General features: G+C 44.3%; 2 protein-coding genes across 5 annotated transcripts in view; both read left to right on the top strand.

The window, feature by feature from the left end:
• Positions 1 to 627: 627 nt before the first annotated feature.
• casp2 (caspase 2, apoptosis-related cysteine peptidase) lies at positions 628 to 8,912 on the top strand. 4 transcript variants are annotated; one of them, XM_080500837.1, is made up of 12 exons: positions 628 to 757; positions 1,270 to 1,438; positions 2,215 to 2,385; positions 2,507 to 2,581; positions 3,025 to 3,094; positions 3,529 to 3,620; positions 3,852 to 4,034; positions 4,346 to 4,474; positions 4,559 to 4,649; positions 6,101 to 6,301; positions 6,588 to 6,697; positions 7,535 to 8,912. In XM_080500837.1, the coding sequence occupies exons 2-12, from the start codon at positions 1,289 to 1,291 to the stop codon at positions 7,667 to 7,669; spliced, it is 1,407 nt and encodes a 468-aa protein (XP_080356963.1). In that variant the 5' UTR covers positions 628 to 757; positions 1,270 to 1,288; the 3' UTR covers positions 7,670 to 8,912. The 4 variants fall into 4 exon arrangements, with proteins under 4 accessions (XP_080356963.1, XP_080356964.1, XP_080356965.1 ...); XM_080500838.1 differs by having other exon boundaries at positions 6,101 to 6,289; XM_080500839.1 differs by having other exon boundaries at positions 6,101 to 6,289; positions 6,594 to 6,697.
• Positions 8,913 to 11,345: 2,433 nt separating this feature from the next.
• Positions 11,346 to 17,919, top strand: part of LOC308133454 (chloride channel protein 1-like) — a 31,399-nt gene continuing 24,825 nt past the window's right edge. The window contains exon 1 of the mRNA XM_080500826.1: positions 11,346 to 11,716. Coding sequence (XP_080356952.1) covers positions 11,666 to 11,716 — 51 coding nt within the window. The 5' untranslated portion in view covers positions 11,346 to 11,665. The remainder of the gene's footprint in view (positions 11,717 to 17,919) is intronic.

Raw genomic sequence — 17,919 nt, forward strand, 5'->3', positions numbered from 1 at the left:
GTGAGGTGCAGTGTCTGATCATTACAGAGTAGGACCGATTTCTAAACAGTGAGAAAAAAAAACTAAACTGGAATTTTCAAGAAGCCAGTTGCAAAATACTGGTGGCGTTTCCACACCAGGATGCAAGCCAAATATCCACAATCCTTCAAGATTAACTTCACTTTAGATTATGATATGAAAGCGAAAGCAAAGTTGTTCTATTAAAGAATTGGTCTTGACGTTCAGTTGAACACTACACCAAACTACAATCTTAAAAAGTATGTTTGAAGCTCCTATGGGACTTGCATACACTCAATTAGCCCTTAGTGTGATTTAGAGCTAAGCTCATGCCTAACTGTATGAATGAATTGTTTACTTCTCAGTTGGCCCATCCTCCTTTCAATGTATAGCTCTCCTTTTGAAAGACGTGTCTTCAAAGCGCTGCTTATCAATTGGCTACTTATTTACAGTGAACGGATTCAAATCCACAATACTGTGTATTCATTTCTGTCCAGCGGCCTGCTGGTGACCGACACGCAGCTCGATGGTTGGCTTTTCAACACGTCACTCATATTATGCTGCTCTCTCATTGGCTAGGATCCACACCAAGCGCTCTGACTCCACCCTCCCTTATCGCTGTGCGTGGTGGCCCGCGGAAGTTGGTTTGCAGACTGCAGGACGGGATGTTGTCGGTTTGCCTCGAGGTGTGAAGCACGGAAACATTTTTGCAGGATCTTTCTCGCACCGCTTTTGATTCTGTTGCAGAAACAGAAGAACGGTAAGCGGTAGACCGGAGGGAATCACATTACATCCACTCGTGTGGGGGAAAACAAAAAGTCGAAGTTAGCCCGCGGGCTAGTTAGCATCGGAACTAGCCACGGACATCTCAGTTAGTGTTAACTGTCAACAACTATTTATGTTTGTTCGAGTATTTAATAGTTTGCAGCTGGTATCATTTGATAAGCGCCCCATGTCTGTTTAAGGAGCGGTGGTTGCTTGTGAAACTTGCACGCCGTTACACTGGCGTTGTTGTTGGGTTTCATCTACTTACACCTCGGACTTGCGCTTTTTTACAAACTTACCCACGTTATTATCTCACACTGTCGTGAACTGTCACCCAGCGTGTCTTACGACGACATCCGTGTCGAGAGCACTGCGATCCCAGCAGGTCCAGCCTCTCCTCCGGCAGAAGTCTGTAGTAGGAGCCTGGGGTCGCTGACAGTCACTCCTCCTTTACACACTTCCACAGTGTTTTTTTTTTTTTTTTTTTGTCCTGCTCTTCCCCTGCAGTGTGTCCGGCCGGGGCAGGATGCTGAAGTGCGGCATGCAGGAGCGGGACCGCCAGGCTATCCGGAGGTGCTCTGCGGTCTTCTGCAAGCAGCTGGTGGTGGACGCACTGCTCATCCAGTCGCTACAGGCAGACGACATCCTGACAGAGAGCATGGCAGAGAGCATCATGGTGTGTAAACAACATAGAATTCGTCTAATAAATAAGGAACGGCATTCTGTTGACTGCCGGCAATAATGCTTGCAACTGTTTCATTGGAAACTCGTACTACTTTTATACTCTGTGCATTTAAATGCTGGCCAGTCATCGATTAACCTCACGTGCATGTTTTTTTTTCCGATTCTGGGAGGGAACCAGAACACCGGGAGAAAGCCCATGCACACAAGTGGAGAATATGCAAACTCAACAACAAAACAAACCCCAGCTAGTATGTGAATTTGGGTCTGCTTGCTATGAGGCCAGAGCGCGTGGCCACATTTTATAAATGACATATATTTTCATATTGTGATCTTTGTATTGTCATAGACGCAGTTCATAATAAACATTTGTCGTGTGTGAAGACAAAGACACTCAAGACACTGAGGAGGGCTGAGAAGTTCTCGCTTATCAACAGACAATCGCTATTCTTTTGTTTTGTATTAATTTAAAAACAAGAATAAATATAATCGCTCCCTTTGAAAGAGAAAGTGAGGTCTTGCTTGAGGATTCACTCTGACAAATATCATGATTACATTGGGGCTCAAACCTGTGACCCACCTGCGACCCCGTTACCAAGCCCACCAACACAATAATGTAATAGATGGTGTTCTTTTACAGATTTTCATTTTGGTGTCTTAAGTCAAATGCATATTATTTTATCCTGTAAACTTTTTGATGTGAGACTCAACTCTCAATTAAAGACCAAAATATGGATTTTCAGTCATCCCTTCTGATTTCCTTTCCTCCAGGCAGAGCAAACCTCTCAAAAGCGGAGCTGGCGTTTGCTTCTCCTCCTGCCAAAACGTGGACCAAAAGCTTTCAGGAGCTTCTGCTCAGCCCTCCAAGAAACAGAGCAGCAGCACCTGTGCGACCTGCTCATGCAGCCACCGGAGTCAGATGGCAGAGAGACACATGTAGATGTGAGTGAGCACTACGCTGAGCGTCAGCACTCGTCGCCATACACTCAACACAAAGCTACAGGATGTTACAGCAGATTGTTACCGCATCCACAACAGTCCTTAGTGTGTTTTCTGCACACAGATTATTCAGCCTGAGGAAGAGCCAGAGGGAAAGTTAGAGCGACAGGTCACGAAGAGAAAGGAAACAAAGGTAGAGGTGAGCACAGTGCACGCATTGTCATCATTACTGCTGACGTATTTCACCATATCAAAGGTGTATAAGTACTGATGTCAGGAAAAGTAGATGTCTTTGAGGATACTTTTATATTTGTCAGCAATATAACACGTTGCCACAGTGAAAGACAAATAGTTAATAAAAGTAACCGTCAGTTACCGAGTCTTCTGCAGACATCATCAGTAGTCAGAGAGAAACAAGCGAGGTGAGCAGCACCTCGTCATTCCCAGTCCAGGACAGCGGCTGGGTCTGTGAGTCACTGCCCTCCGTCAGTCAGGGACAAAGAGAGTCAGGGGACGAGTGGACAAGATGAGCAGGCAGATGTGAGGAAAAACAAACGATGTCGACCCCACGTTTAGCTGTCATAACATATTTCCTTGCAGTTAAATTGGTGTAGATCACTATTTTCGTTCTTCTAATTCCAGAGGTTTGTGAACGCGTCGCTCCCACTGTCAACTCAGGAGGAGATTGCAGCGAAGCGAGCGCGGTCCCACGGTGAGTAGTGGTTTGTCTCTGTCAGGGGTAACATGTCCTGCTCTGTGTGCCATGTTGTCTTCAGTGTTTGTTTCCCTGGAAACATTTTTGGACAAAGGAGTTTGTCATCTGCTTATAAGACGTGTAATTGAATGTTTGCTTTGAACTCCAAAAATATTTAGCAGGCAACAGATACTTAATTGGTTTAAGTCTCTTTAGCATTTTAACTTTTATAACCATGCAACAGTTTTGCCTGTGTTATTGCTTCAGACCAGCACCGGTCTGCACCTGCAGGCACCACGCCTCAAGTATGACTCATTCAAAGCATTGTGGTGCAAAGTTTGTATGTGCACGCCATCAGGGCATTTTCTGTCATAAGAAGCTTTGAATGAGCGCTTCAGTTTGTGCTAAGCAGACGTTATCAGCGCGGCCATGTGTTTGTCTTTGTGCGACAGAGTCCATGGAGTTTAGTCTGGACGCCGACAGTCCCATCACCACTCCTGTTCTGCCGTGCACTTCTGACTTCTACCTCTCTCACTGCCAGCAGGTAAATCACCTTTTCGACAGGGCAGCTCAGTAAGTTTGCAGCCGTAAAACTGACTTCTGCAGAAATGCACTTGTTCAGAGTTATAAAACGCATGAATTATAGCTGTCGAGAGAAAGACCCGAGTTTGCGACTTGTAACAATTTCAACAAGAATGAAATATTTCAACTCGTCAGGAGTTGTCTAATATTTACTTCCTGGCTTCATAGTTCTGCTCTCTTCTCTTCTCTCAAGTCATACAGAATGAAGTCAACGCCTCGCGGCTTTGCCTTGGTGATCAGCAATGTGACCTTTGACCCTCGGGCTGCCCCTGAGCTTGACACGAGAAAGGGGGGTGAGGTGGATGACGAGGTCCTCAGGAAGGTGTTCACAGAGCTGGACTACTGTGTGACTGTTCACAGGGACCTCACTGCTCAGGTAAGACGTGTGAAAACACAGCAGAGGATCGAAGCGAGCCGTTTTTAGATCGCTGACCTTTTGATGTGTAATTGTTTTGAGGAAATCGCTTAGTGTTGTTTTGTCAGGTATGACGACTTCAAAAAGACTGGTTGCTGAATGTTGAAAAGGGTGTATGTAGCAGCGCAAGATGTGTTTGTTTAGCCCAGTTTAACTGCTGTGGAATAAGGGAAGTTTGTATTGTACTGACTGCATTTCCTCCCTCAAATAGAAAGAACTTCTGAAACGTGGTCGCGTGTCCTGAGGACTCTTGTGTGTACGTTTTTGCGCAGGGCATGAGGACCTGCATTGAGAACTTCTGCAGGCGCTCAGACCACCGGACAGTGGACAGCTGTGCAGTGTGTCTCCTCTCTCATGGCACCGAGGGAGCAGTGTATGGCACAGATGGACAACTCCTGCAGGTGAGGTGGTTTTCTGTGTTTATGTGAGATGGCAAGCTGTTTCTTTTCACACTAAAAGTGTCTTATTTCTTGGTCTTATTTCAGCTGGACTGGGTGTTCGAAGCCTTCGACAATGCGCACTGTCCGCTGTTACAAAACAAACCGAAGATGTTCTTCATCCAGGCCTGCAGAGGAGGTACGGCTGTGACCTGGACGGGTTTGTTTAGAAGGCCAATTCGGAGGTGTTTGCGTGGGAATGCGTTGGTCTCTGCTCTGTGGTCTGGTTTGAAAGACTGAAATGAGTTTTCTTTTCTCGTGAACTTGATTGCTACAATGCACTAATGCAGCAGTCACACCCGGTTTATTTTAACCGGTCCAAACGTGACGAGTGTCGCCCACTAATGGCCCCAAAAAAATGCGAACGTGACATTGTGCCAAACAAATGTTAAAAGCTGATTTACCAACTTTGTGTTCTGAGCATTGCGTCTAACAATAGGAAAGTTATACAGTCCCTAGATACACATCGATCATGCTGTGCTTTGTTGATCGTACTCAAACCTAAAGCGCAATCTGTCTGAGTGAGCGCCCAATGTAACGCTCTCCAATAGTGATCTTACTAAATTAAGCCCCAAGACTTGATATCACAGTAAACATGTATTAGACGCCACATAAGTCCCAGTATGAGTGAAATCTCATCCATGAAAGTGTCTCGTGTGTGTGTGTGTGTGTGTGTGTGTGTGTGTGTGTGTGTGTGTGTGTGTGTGTGTGTGCTACATTGAGAAACCACTGGAGTGACAGAACAGACAGGTGTCAGCCTGTCCTGTCACATGACCAGATGTTGTCTACCGTCCCTCTTCTGACCACTGGGAGAGTCTCCACAGGTGACGGGTCCGCAGACATCCATCTGCCGCACACGTCCAGATGGCGTGAACGTCAAATGCACACTTGCATATTAACGTGGTGCAAATGTATCGCAGATGAACTATAAGAACTTCCAGATAAATCTGACTTAACAAGCTCCCAGGAAAGGATTCTGTTACTGTGATGGAGGTTGTGACCTTAACTATGCACCTCATGATGCTGTTGACAAATCATCAGACCCCTCAGGAGCAAACTTAATTACTTCACACACAGTCACTCGCTCCACCAGAGGCCACCACAGGTGTGCCGTTCAAAGGCTATTAGATGTGCTCATCTACTGCCTCAACAAAGGGCTTCGGTGGAAACCAATCATTATTTATTACCAGTGTGGAGAGTTACATTGGTGGCAAAAGAGAAACTAAAAAAAAAAAGGAATTAAACTGGGGGACAGAAGTAATAAAGATGTGGTTTAAAAAGGTGCCAGATATAATGATGAGGATTTTTTTTTCTTTAAATAACTCGATTGTTTTTAATTAAGGAAATTGAATTTGAAGAAATACATTTTCTCCTCAAAATTGTCGAAAATTTGCTTTCAAATGTCACCCAGAGAGCAGCAGCCTCCGCATGGAGATGTAGGGGATTGCATAAACTACTGGATGTATCAAACAGAAATGGCTGAAATATATTTCAGACAAGCTGAAGACGAGTCTATAACGTCAAAAACATTGCCTAATGTCCAACACCGAGCCAGTTGCATCGGCGTCAAACAACACTGTCATCTTTCAGATGAGATGGACTGTGGCGTGGAGCAGATCGACAGTCCAGCAAGGACCTGCTCGCCGAGCTGTGAACAGCGGGACGCTGGGAGAGAGGGACAGGGCGACGCAGACTTAAGGAACGGGGAGGATTTGGGGAAGCCCAGGATTAAACTGCCCCAGCGCTCCGACATGATCTGCGGCTTCGCGTCTCTCAAAGGTCAGAAACTTTGTAAGTTTGTCCACTTTGTTTCACTTGGATGTATTCATTCATGAAGTGTGCAGATGAATCTGCCCCCCCCCCCCCACACCCCCCCTTTGACATTAACGCCTCATTTAGTTTAATTTAGTTTTTTTTGTGCAGTGCACTGACAATGCCTTACTTTGAAGGTACACTTTATGCAACACGAGCTGTCAGATTAAAGAACGGTCCAGCCCTGACAGACACCTCAGCTCTGTTCTCCTGTGTCTCATCTTGACGTATTAAGCCTTTATTGTTTGATCTTCTTCTCCTTAAGGCACAGCAGCCATGCGAAACACCAAGAGAGGATCCTGGTTCATCCAGGAACTCAACGCAGCACTCCGCCTCAATGCCAGAAACACACACCTCGCAGACATCCTGGTACAGGTGAGCACACATGTCCAACACTTCCAGAGACGTTATTGAGCTCTTAATGCATCTTTCTAGGCTCTGTACTTCTATTAGGCACGTTTTTATATATAATCTGTAACCGTTAGCTGCTATACTCTGTCTCAAACAAAAGATAAGCAAACGTAGGATGACTTTGATCTTTGAAAGAAGAAGAAGAATAATGCGGCAGAAGATGACATGAGGATCAAAGTGACTTCAGTCCGAAATAGTGGGCAGATTCCCAAAGAAGTGAAACGCAGCACAATGTCCCTGCTGCCTGTAATACTTTCATACTGAGCTTTTTCCACCTTGATGCTAAAACACCTGCTCTAATCTCTGTTAGCTTTGTTTATTTCTAACCTGCAGGTCCACATAACCTACAGCACGATGTTACTCCTGCCGACTGAAGTAGCCGTAGTGGTTGTCACCTACGGTTCACTGGCGAGTGACATCGTACAAAGTTTATACATTACTTTGAATTATAGGGCTTTATGAGCAGCTCGTTACTCGTTTGAAAAAAGTCAAAGTAACGCTTGCTCTTGTATGATGGAGACAAATGTCATTATAACCCTAAAAAGCAAAAAATAATACATATAGATGGCATTTAAACTCACCGATATTGATATTAGCTATGGTTTTATATTTCTTGGGAGTTTGCATATATTTTTTGAGTACATGGACATACAGGAGGAGATCAGATCAAATTTGCCACTAATCCAAGATGGTCACTCCCCCCCAAAAAACCCTGTATCTGCTAATTTGACCTTAAACAACCTTGAAGACTCCATAACGCTGAATCTCTGGTCTTTCCATCCTCTTTTCTTCCGCCTGTAGGTCAACGGTCGTATCAAAGAGAGGGAGGGTTACGCCCCGGGCACGGCTCACCATCGCTGCAAAGAGATGTCAGAGTTCACCAGCTCATTGTGCAAAGATCTCTACCTTTTTCCCAAATACCAGCCTCGGTATTGACAAACATGCACGTTTGATAAACGCACAAGCTATTCCTGGTGTTGAAGCCTCTAGATGGTGGCAAACGCCGATGCCTTTCTCAAGACTATTACTGCCACACACACACTCACATTCCCCGGTTACAGTTTCCCAAACAGGATTTGTTTGTTCACGTTTGCAGACAGGGATGCATGTAAGCACTCACACATAGGAAGAAAGAGCAAGTGGCCGTTGATTTTTATGTATTTGAACATGAGCGATGTATTAACATACACCACACTCGCCATACTGCGTGTCTGTATTTGTGCCAGTTAGAGGGTGTACATTTTAATTCTTTCCAGTCAAACTGCGACGCAAAGGTTTCACAAGTCTCTCTTTTTAAGATGTATTTTGTATACAAATCTATTTTTGTGGCTTTCTTTTGTAAGACACTGTTTTTTATAAGATTTTTAAACCCTTTTTGTTTCTGTGAAATGTGATGTTTGTTGTATATAATGATCATTCCTTGTTTTTATCGTAGTAACAGCTAGGGGGCAGCGCAGCAGAGACCAATGCATTTAACCATTGTCCTGATTACAGACAGCTATGGCATTAGTGGCAGAAAGCTTTATATTTATGATGAACCAGAGATTGAGAAATTCTCACAGTTGGCCTTACGTGAGGAAAATATGTACCAGGCAGCTTCAAGATGAAATCTGAAGATGTTAATGCATCACTTTACCCCTGAACTTTTGTACTGTGGTGCTATCCTTGTGGGGTAACTCGCCCACAATATAAACTCTGACCTTCAGTCTAACTCCGGGTGTTTGTTTCCCGTGTGCGTGCTGCACATTCAGTCAGCCTCTGTATGGTATGTTATAGTAAGGATGAAAGCCGTCTTCCATGAACAGTATGCAGCCTGTGCCATGTGAGGAGGATCTCTTGGATAAACTAATGACCGTAGCGACGCTCTGCCACTGCATTGTGTTGCTCTGGCCCATGAAGGAAATTCACTCCAACTGAGTGAAGATACAGTGTTGTAGTGAAGAAAAAAAAGCAATATATTGTGGAAACAGTATTTGTCAACAGATTTCAAAGATGGACTGCATGAGATGGAAGGTACTCATTCACATGGCGGGCTTGAATCATGAAACAAAAACAATGTAGTAGCTTTCCTGCAGTGCAAGAACATATTATTGATATTTGCTGCCAGACTCTGCTAAGGTGCTGTGTCGAGAGATGGATGCTGGGAGAAATCTTATTTCTGTCTTCTTGACTGCCAAATGTGCTGTACAATAAACAGGCTTTGGGTCGAAAAACACATTTTAGGTCTGTTTGTTTTTATTGTGTGGGTGTGCATTTTTTTTGTGAGGGGGTATTTTTTAGTATCTGTCAACATAGAAACTACTTCCAAATGCTGTTAGTGTATTACTTTTTACCTCTTACATAGCGGGATTGTGACTTTCTAATTCTGTACTTTCAACATCAAGACTGATTTCAAGCTAAATGACAGACAAGACGAGGTTTGGATGGAAATACTGACTGATGTCTGTGAAAAACAAAGCTAGTACTGACTTGATATTTAAATTACAGTGACTGATAATGAATCAGGCGCGATGTTTCACATTTTTGAACACCTGTGTGACAAAGTTTGAGGTTTCTGTCTCTAAGAACAAATTCAGCAATCGTTAGTTCACGGTTATATGCTTTCCATGGATTTCATAGCTCGTCCACTTTACGATACAAATTAAGAGAAAAATAAAAAAACTTGAATAAAAGTAGGATGCAATGATTTGTGTTTCTCAACGTTCTGTGGTTTAATATTTACAGGCCATAAACAACATATCAGATGCTGACAGGGAGACATTTTACCGTTTCATTATGACATTTCAAGAATTTACCGGCAGTATAAATTCTCACAAAAGCTGAGACACAAACAACAAACGGTAAACAAATTCAAGTCAAGTCTTAACTGACAATAGGTCAATAAGATAAGAGTATTTTAGAGAGACAGAATTGACCAGAGGTGTTTAGAGTATAAAACACACTGAACCTTGAGATCAAATTTCAATTCATAATCGCACAGTGTACAGTACACATGATCATCCAACAATTCAGAGTATCTGGAGAAATCTCTACGCGCAGAATACAAGGTCAAAGGTTAATAGTAAATCTTTGTGATCTTTTCAGCCATTCGCTGGTAGTTTCACTACTTTTTTTTTCCAGCCGTGTTCAGTCGGAGCTGAAGGCCTCTGCCTGAATGTCCACTGCGGCTGCTCCTGAGCAGACTGCACTCTACTTGATCCTTCTTGTTGCTGTGTTTGTGTGTGTTGTTGTCGGCATACAGCCTGTCCTCCCCATTCTCAGGTATAGTATAACTGGCTCGCCCTTATTCCGCTGCGCTCAGGTCCCTCCGTGCTGCGAGCGGGACGTATGTATCTCTCACTCTGCCCGCCACCCACTGATAATGTTCTCTGTGTATCAGATAGAGGCCCGGCCAGCTGTCCACAGCCATTCCCCTGTGACACACACGCACACACACACATAACATACAGAGTAACACATTTTGCGCTGGCCTCCGGTGTAGCGGCGAGATTAGGCTGTTATGCGCTAGCGTGTAGACCACAAAGCGGGGGGCGGAGTTAAGGGGGATCTGTGTGTCTTATAATGGCGGCCTGTCTCATCAGGCCGAGAGGAGGAACCAGAGGAGGAACCCACCGGTGGAGGAGAGGCGTTCCGGATTAACTTGTCAGGGTGGGATGTTGTCTCTCTCTGAGAGGTCCACACACACATACACACCACACACACACACACACACACACACACACACACACACACACACACACACACACACACACACACACACACACACACACACACACTGAAGGCCTGTGGGCTTTTCAGCTCTCAGCTAAAGATGTGCTGCACAGGTTCACTGCATTTCCCCCAGAGTGGTGAAGTAGGACGGATATCACTTTACTGGAGGACCGTTTTGGGGTGTGTGTGTGTGTGTGTGTGTGTGTGTGTGTGTGTGTGTGTGTGTGTGTGTGTGTGTGTGTGTGTGTGTGTGTGTGTGTGTGTGTGTGTGTGTGTGTGTGCGTGCGTGCGTGCGTGCGTGTGTGTGTGTGTGTGTGTGTGTGTGTGTGTGCATTACTTGGAGTGGGTACATTTGGGTTGGAGCATGTGAGTGTTATGGGGATTGCCTTGCTGCATTGGCTGATTAGGTGTGAGCTGTCATAGGGGTGTCGTGTGCACCTTCCTGCTCACGTTGCAGGGGCAGCCCTATGGGGGGTGCCCGTCCAACTCCCACCCCCACTACCACCCCTGTCCAAACAAGCACAGGCCATACACACACACACACACACACACACACACACACACACACACACACACACACACACACACACACACACACACACACACACACACACACACACACACACACACACACACATATGCACCTAATGGTCGCCTGGCAGGGAGGGTGCTGCTCAGGGCAACAAGTTGTGTGTGTGTGTGTGTGTGTGTGTGTGTGTGTGTGTGTGTGTGTGTGTGTGTGTGTGTGTGTGTGTGTGTGTGTGTGTGTGTGTGTGTGTGTGTGTGTGTGTGTGTGTGTGTGTGTTATTAGGTGTCTGCAGTTCTAATAAAGGAAAGCACTGCGTCCTTCCATGCCTCATCAGATGGCTTTGCTCTGCTTTGTCTGCCTGTCTGATTTCTGTCCGTGTGTGCGCCCGGTCGCGCAGTGGAGCTGGATGGCTCGCAGCCTCTGGATCATCTGGAGAAGAACACGTACAGGACGAACCTCGTCTGCGTTTGATCCCTGCTGATACACGTAACCAGTGCGTTTGAAGTTGAATTTCCATCCGACTTGGGACCGTCAGAAGATGCCTGCCTAGTTATTTGACCTCCCGGAAAGATTGTGCTGTATCAAACAGACAGGGAGACCGTGTGTGTGTAAGTGTGTATGGTTGTTGCCCAAGCCATTGGAAATGCTGGGGTGTTCAGCAAGGTTATTTTTGGATCAGTGACAGCGTGTCAATGGCTGCAGATGCGTCGCAAAGGAAGGCTCTGAGATACCAACAGACCCTGGTAGGTCTTTCACAATCTTCCTTCACCTGCCTGCATGTTTGACGGTAGAATGTGGCTCTTGACTTAAACAAACAAACCAAAAAAAAAAAAAAGTCTCTTGATTCGTCCACTTTTCTCTGCACCTGCTTCTCCTTCAGCTTTCCATCTACTCACATGTCCCTTCATCTTTTTTGCTCCTCCTCCCTCTTTCTCTCACTAATTCTCCCCGTCGAGCTTTGATCACTTTTCTTCTCACCCGGGGGTTTATTTGTTTTCACCCCCTTGTATCCTTTCTCTTCTCTTGTTGTCCTCGCTTCTTTTGCTACGTCACACAAAGTCCTCCTCTTTGCCCTCCGCGTCGAATCAATACTCCTCATCTCAGCTCTCTTCTCACACTTCCTCTCTTGTCCTGTCCTTTCCTGCAAGATTTCTTTGACTTATTGTCAAGTTTTTGTTGGTGCAGCCCTCAAACACATTAACAGTCTCAACAGTTTCACACCGCCCACGACACACAACGCTGAGTGAAGGCGATAAATGAAAAGTCGTCTCTGCGAAAGAAAGAGGAATTTTATTATTTCTTCAGATCTCAAATGCCAAAGTGTTGCCTGATCTTTTGCGTTTGATTTATTTACTCTTTTTTTTTTTCTTTTCTCTTTCACATTTTATCCGTGGGTGTGCGTCTTCTCGGCACCACCTGTACGACTCCTCAAGCAGCAGCCTTGTAAAGTCATTGCTGTTTTCATGTGTTGGTGGATATAAATACCTATATAGAGGAAACCTGAGCAGACAGGTTAGATGTACGTGGTGAGATGAAGTCATGTCACTATATCCTCCAGTTCATCTGTTTAAATGCTCATGCAGAACGATAGTCGTTCCTCCCAGGAGCATCTCCACATCTCTGGCAGAGTTTAACCACCTTTCCTTCCTCAGCCCCCCCCCCCCCAAAAAAAAAATGGACAAAAGTATTTCACTGACTCACAATGTTGTTTCCTGCAGAGGTGATTGTGAATTAGAACACCAAACACTGACAGATAGACATGTGATCCTGTAACTTGGCTGAGGTTGTATGTGTTAACTGATAAAGTGCGGAGCAGCAGCAGGAGCAGCAGCAACATTGGCGGTGGTTTCTCTTTTTCCTCTTCTTCTCTGAGAAGATGGACGATTGCTTACGACGAATCGCTAAACCGTGGCCCTCCTTCTCCCGCTCGGGGTCCCACAGGTCAGATATAAATAAGAAATCCGTGTTAATCACACTGGTTACGAGCTGAATGTCTCTGGAAAGTTGCTCTGCTCTCAGGTGTGAATGCTGCGACAGCATTTGCATGCAGGAGACAGGAAACTGGAGCCTTGGACGATTTGAGAAGTTTACATGGAGAGCTGTTAATAGACGGTACTTATAGGATTCACGTATTGATGAAGAGCTGCCGGCAGCGCCGAGTCTTTTAGGCTCGATGAGTCAGACGGAAGCTGACGCATGACATGATGGAGTTGCTCCCAGCACAAGGTTAAAACCCGGCTAAAAAAAAAAATAAGTCTTACATATTTCATACATTTTATGTTGCAGACCGAAACCTGCTTTACACTGATTTGTTGGAGCCTTTAATTGTGATTTAAAGCGCTTTAACGATTCAGTCTTTACATTACAGGATTTCACATGTTCAGGCAGAAAATTAGGCCACTTGAACAAAATGAGTAATTAATATAAGAACTGAATTTAAGGAGAATTACAGAATGGGGAATATTGACATACTAATTATTCCTATAGTTGATTTTCCACGAAGAACTGTGTAATTCATGCTAATTTGTAGGGAAATAATTGAACTGAACACTCAGTTTAAAGTTTGAGTTCATATTTATTCATAATAAACTCAGATTACTGTTAAGCATTATTAGTTAGCTAGACTTTTATGAAGTCTTTATAATGTGTGGGATTTTACTCATACTTTTACAGTTTACATCATGGGACCTACTTTGCTACTTTTGGACTATAAATCCTTATTCATATATATATATATATATATATATATATATATATATATATATATATATATATATATATATATATATATTTGTTCACCAAAGTCTGTTTATCTGTATGAAAATAAATAAAAACAATCAAATATTAAATATGATGAGAAATCCCACTTAGTATTTTTAGTCTTTTCCTACAACAGTACTTTTACTTATTATTGATCTTAACTGAAGCAACATAACTATAGGTATACTTGATTAAATCAGCACATCACGAATAATTAGTTCCTAACCGTACATAGTTCCATAGATGATCATGATAATGATGCTTTTTTGTTTGTTTGTTTGGTTTTTTTTTAAAGGTGAAACTCTAAACAGCTTTCAATGAGTTTTAGTTGACGTGACACCCTGGAGTCTGGAAGTCTTTTGCCCTCCAAATTAACTCCGTGTAAAGTTTTGTTAATCGCCTCCAAGTACCACAACTGCTGTCGACCTCCGACCTTAACAAAGAGGAAGCTCCCTCTGTGGACTCGTGTTGTGCTGATAGACACACTCCAGCAGGGTGGCGAGAACAGATAAACGTTTGTGTATGCAAACACACGCGCGCACACACACACACACACACACACACACACACACACACACACACACACACACAAACACCGGCTGTCTGTTTGATATAGCCGGGTGTGTGTTACAATTTATATGATGGATGTGCTCAAAAACAAGGTTGTGTGAGGAGACCGGTCTCGATCTGCGATAACGTCAACAGCGATGAAATAGATCTTATAAGTCTCAAATGTTACAGGCTACTAAAAGGGATAATGTTCACCTGCCAAATGTCTTGCAGACTGGAATGGCCGCGACGTAGACGATTAAGCCATTAAACTTCATGCGATACGCAGTCACAGGAAAGGTCTGTTCACATGTAGGGCGAGTTATATTGTCGTAATTAAATGATCGGCCCTTACATCAACAGCTTCGAGATCAAACATCACAGTGGTGAATAGTGTCAATAACTCGTCATTGTTTTGCGTAAAGGCTAAAGTTCTCCATCTGTCTGGACAACAAGTCTCCCGGGAGAGGTCGGCCGAAAGGGGGGGACAACTAGCGAGAGAGAGAGAGAGAGAGAGAGAGAGAGAGAGAGAGAGAGAGAGAGAGAGAGAGAGAGAGGGGGAGAGAAAGGCAGAGAGAGGTGCGGGGAAGTGTGTCAGTGAACATTGGGTCACACCGCTGCTAAATTTATCCACGAGTAAGGTTTCACCTCAGAGGTTGGGGGTGGGGGGGTGGGGGGGGAGGGTGGTGGTGAGAGGGAAAGTTTGAGGGGCAAGCGTGAGGGAGACAGGTGAAAGTCTGCCGTCGGAGTTCAAGCACAGGTGAGATGACATGGAAATCAGTGGAAGTGAAAAGGTTTTCAATGAATGTTGATGCTTTCACACAGATTTGAATGTGAAAACATAAAAACACTTTGACTGTCGTGACGCAGAAATCACCTGTACTGTGGGTTGTTTTTGGACAACAGAGAGGCCTCTGCAAATTCCACCACCAAATAAGGCTTCTTTTGCCCTTTACAGCAAAACTGAATTTGAGTGGTGCTGTAAAAAATTCAATATTTAAATGAATTGGCTGATGATGAATTTATGGAAATCAGTATTTTGTTCGGCTGCTCTTTGCCTCCAAAGCAGCATCAGTACTTCTCAGCACACCCACACAGTTCTTGTGCATTGAGGTTGTTTTAAAACGTCTTGGTGAACAGATCTTCTGTGTATAGTCTGATTTAGATCCTTCTGTCTATTCATGTAAACTTAGAGAGACTTGATTATGTTGCGATCGGGGCTCCGTGGGGGCCACAGCATCACTCCCATGACCCCATGTTACTCCGAAGGTCCCGCTCATTAAACACAAAAATATTACTACGGCTTCAACTGTACTGTAATTTTGCGACACACCTCTGTCTCTCTTTCGCCTGTGAAGGACTGACGAGCTGTTCAGGGTGTGTTCTGCCCTCTCTGTTAGCCGGGGGTCGGCTCCAGCGCCCTGCAAACCTGCACAGGATAAAGCAGTACAGAAGATGGATCAATGGATTTTAAACTTAGACGTGTTTGGCTCTTCCATATCACCCTAACTGAGAGTTAGGGTTGACAAATTAACATTAATCCACTGCAGCCAAAGACAATGGCCAGGCCACAGAGTGTAACACATTTAGAAAGCAAAGTACTGAAAGTTTTCTTAGAACGTCGCAGTTTATTACCTCAAACTACACGACGAGAGTCCCTCTGAAAGATCATCTGCTGTGTAACAAAAACAACTGTTTAAACTTCTCTTTTTTGGACACTTGTTTTTGTTCATTCCTTCTGGGAGCCTGTTTCTTGTTTTGTATTTTGTGAGTCACATGTTCAGGGAAAAGAAAGAATATATATCTAAATAAAACATAACCTTATGAATGCCATAAGGGAGCTTCTATACAGAGACTGAATAGTCGTGCAGTTCCACAGCCGTAGGTCGTAGACACCTGAGCAAGGATCACAAGTAACTAAAGAATTTCTGTGAGAGGCAGCATCTGAAAAGGAACTCCTAGTTCAAGCAATTTCTTCAACAAGTACCGTCCCCACTGGAGACTTGAATAGTGACATGATTAATAAAGTACATAATGTCTGGCACTGGTTCAAGGATTGAACTCACTGCACTGAGGGCCTTTGTTGCATGGCTCTACATGTCTGTGCTCTCCAGATCTGACCTTGAATAAAGTTATGAAACACTCAGAATACTGAACACTCAACATATGCACAGGGTGAAGCTGACAGAAGCTCATGAAGCGAATAAAGGCAGGTTAGGAGCAGGGAAATGTTTAGAAACTTCTCCGGAGAGGCTTTTGATTGAAAGCTGCTTCCATTCATCCTTTTTGTGCACCTACTCATTCGCAGAAGGAGGTTTGGAACTTTTCCCAGCATGCACCATGCGAAAGGCACTGAAACACTCCTTTACAAATACAGACGGCACTGCTCCAAATTCAAGGCCAGCGGTAGTCACTGACAATGAAATATCCGATACCAGCACAGGTATGTATAAAAGACAGCAGCCCACCGAACAGACGGGTGCTGGCCCTGTTTCCCCGGTCTGCAGAAGCTTCCTGGAGAGATGAAAATCCAGCAGCTTTCTGGTCCTCAGAGGAGCCACAAATCACTGGAGAACTACTGGGTCACATCAGAACAACAGATAGCGACCCAGTTCTGGTCCCACACTTGGAGAGTGGCTTGGCTAAATAAGGACTTAAAACAGTGTTAACTGTTTGCCCACAAAGAAATCCACAGACACGCGTTTGATAGCTTGAATTATCCACTTCAGTGGTCAATACCTGCTGTTTAAACGGTATGATGATACTTGTATCTTTAGTAATCACATTTTAGGATTATGTCCCAAAAAGATACTTCTGCACAAAACAAATGTCAGCCAAATGACAAAAATAGAAAGCCTGATAGATTATACTGAAGCAGAGCCCAGGCAGGATTTGGGGGAGCATGTCAAATATGCTCATGGCACTTAAAGTACAGTATAGCATTATCCTGGCTGTTCCACACAATGTTAATGTGGCTACAGTGCCCTCTCAGTCAGCACGTATTATTTTCATGCTTTAAGCTGGTGCCCTGCTGCTCTGCTATCATTTATGATCCGGCCGCTGGAATCTGCTGGATCGGCCTCTGAATGGGAAACTGCCCCTCTGAATTAAGAGCTGCTGACACTTTATTGTCAGGCCTCAAGTGTCTGCACTAACCTCTGCTGCTTTACCGTCTGTGTGTGTGTGTGTGTGTGTGTGTGTGTGTGTGTGTGTGTGTGTGTGTGTGTGTGTGTGTGTGTGTGTGTGTGTGTGTGTGTGTGTGTGTGTGTGTGTGTGTGTGTGTGTGTGTGTGTGTGTGTGTGTGTGTGTGTGTCTCTGACCATACCTGGAAATGAGGTGTGCATAGAAGCAGGTACCAGGTACAGTCTCATGTCCATCACACTGGCAAGGACAGGAAAGGGCAGATGCAAGACACAGACGTCCAGAGAGAGAGACTTCATAGAAAGTCTTGCTGTCCAGGACAGGAGGAACGTGAGCAGTGAGTTTGAGGAGGAACGGCTGAAAAGATGGAGGAGCGGATCAACACATTTGAGACTGTTTTGAATATAGATCAGTTTCTGGTAAGAATTAATTTGCTGTATATTCAAATGTTTTCATACAAAAGTTGTTTTTTTTCTTCCTTTTCTAAGAGAAGTAA

Source organism: Blennius ocellaris, assembly GCF_963422515.1.
Source record: "Blennius ocellaris genome assembly, chromosome: 8".
Classification (NCBI taxonomy): domain Eukaryota; kingdom Metazoa; phylum Chordata; class Actinopteri; order Blenniiformes; family Blenniidae; genus Blennius; species Blennius ocellaris.

Bases quoted from the DNA above. Each gene is read 5' to 3' on its own strand.
- casp2 (XM_080500837.1), top strand. From the start codon at position 1,289: ATGCTGAAGTGCGGCATGCAGGAGCGGGACCGCCAGGCTATCCGGAGG. The intron at 2,386-2,506 runs GTGAGTGAGCAC...TTCTGCACACAG, and splicing joins GCAGAGAGACACATGTAGAT to ATTATTCAGCCTGAGGAAGA. The intron at 2,582-3,024 runs GTGAGCACAGTG...TTCTAATTCCAG, and splicing joins GAAAGGAAACAAAGGTAGAG to AGGTTTGTGAACGCGTCGCT.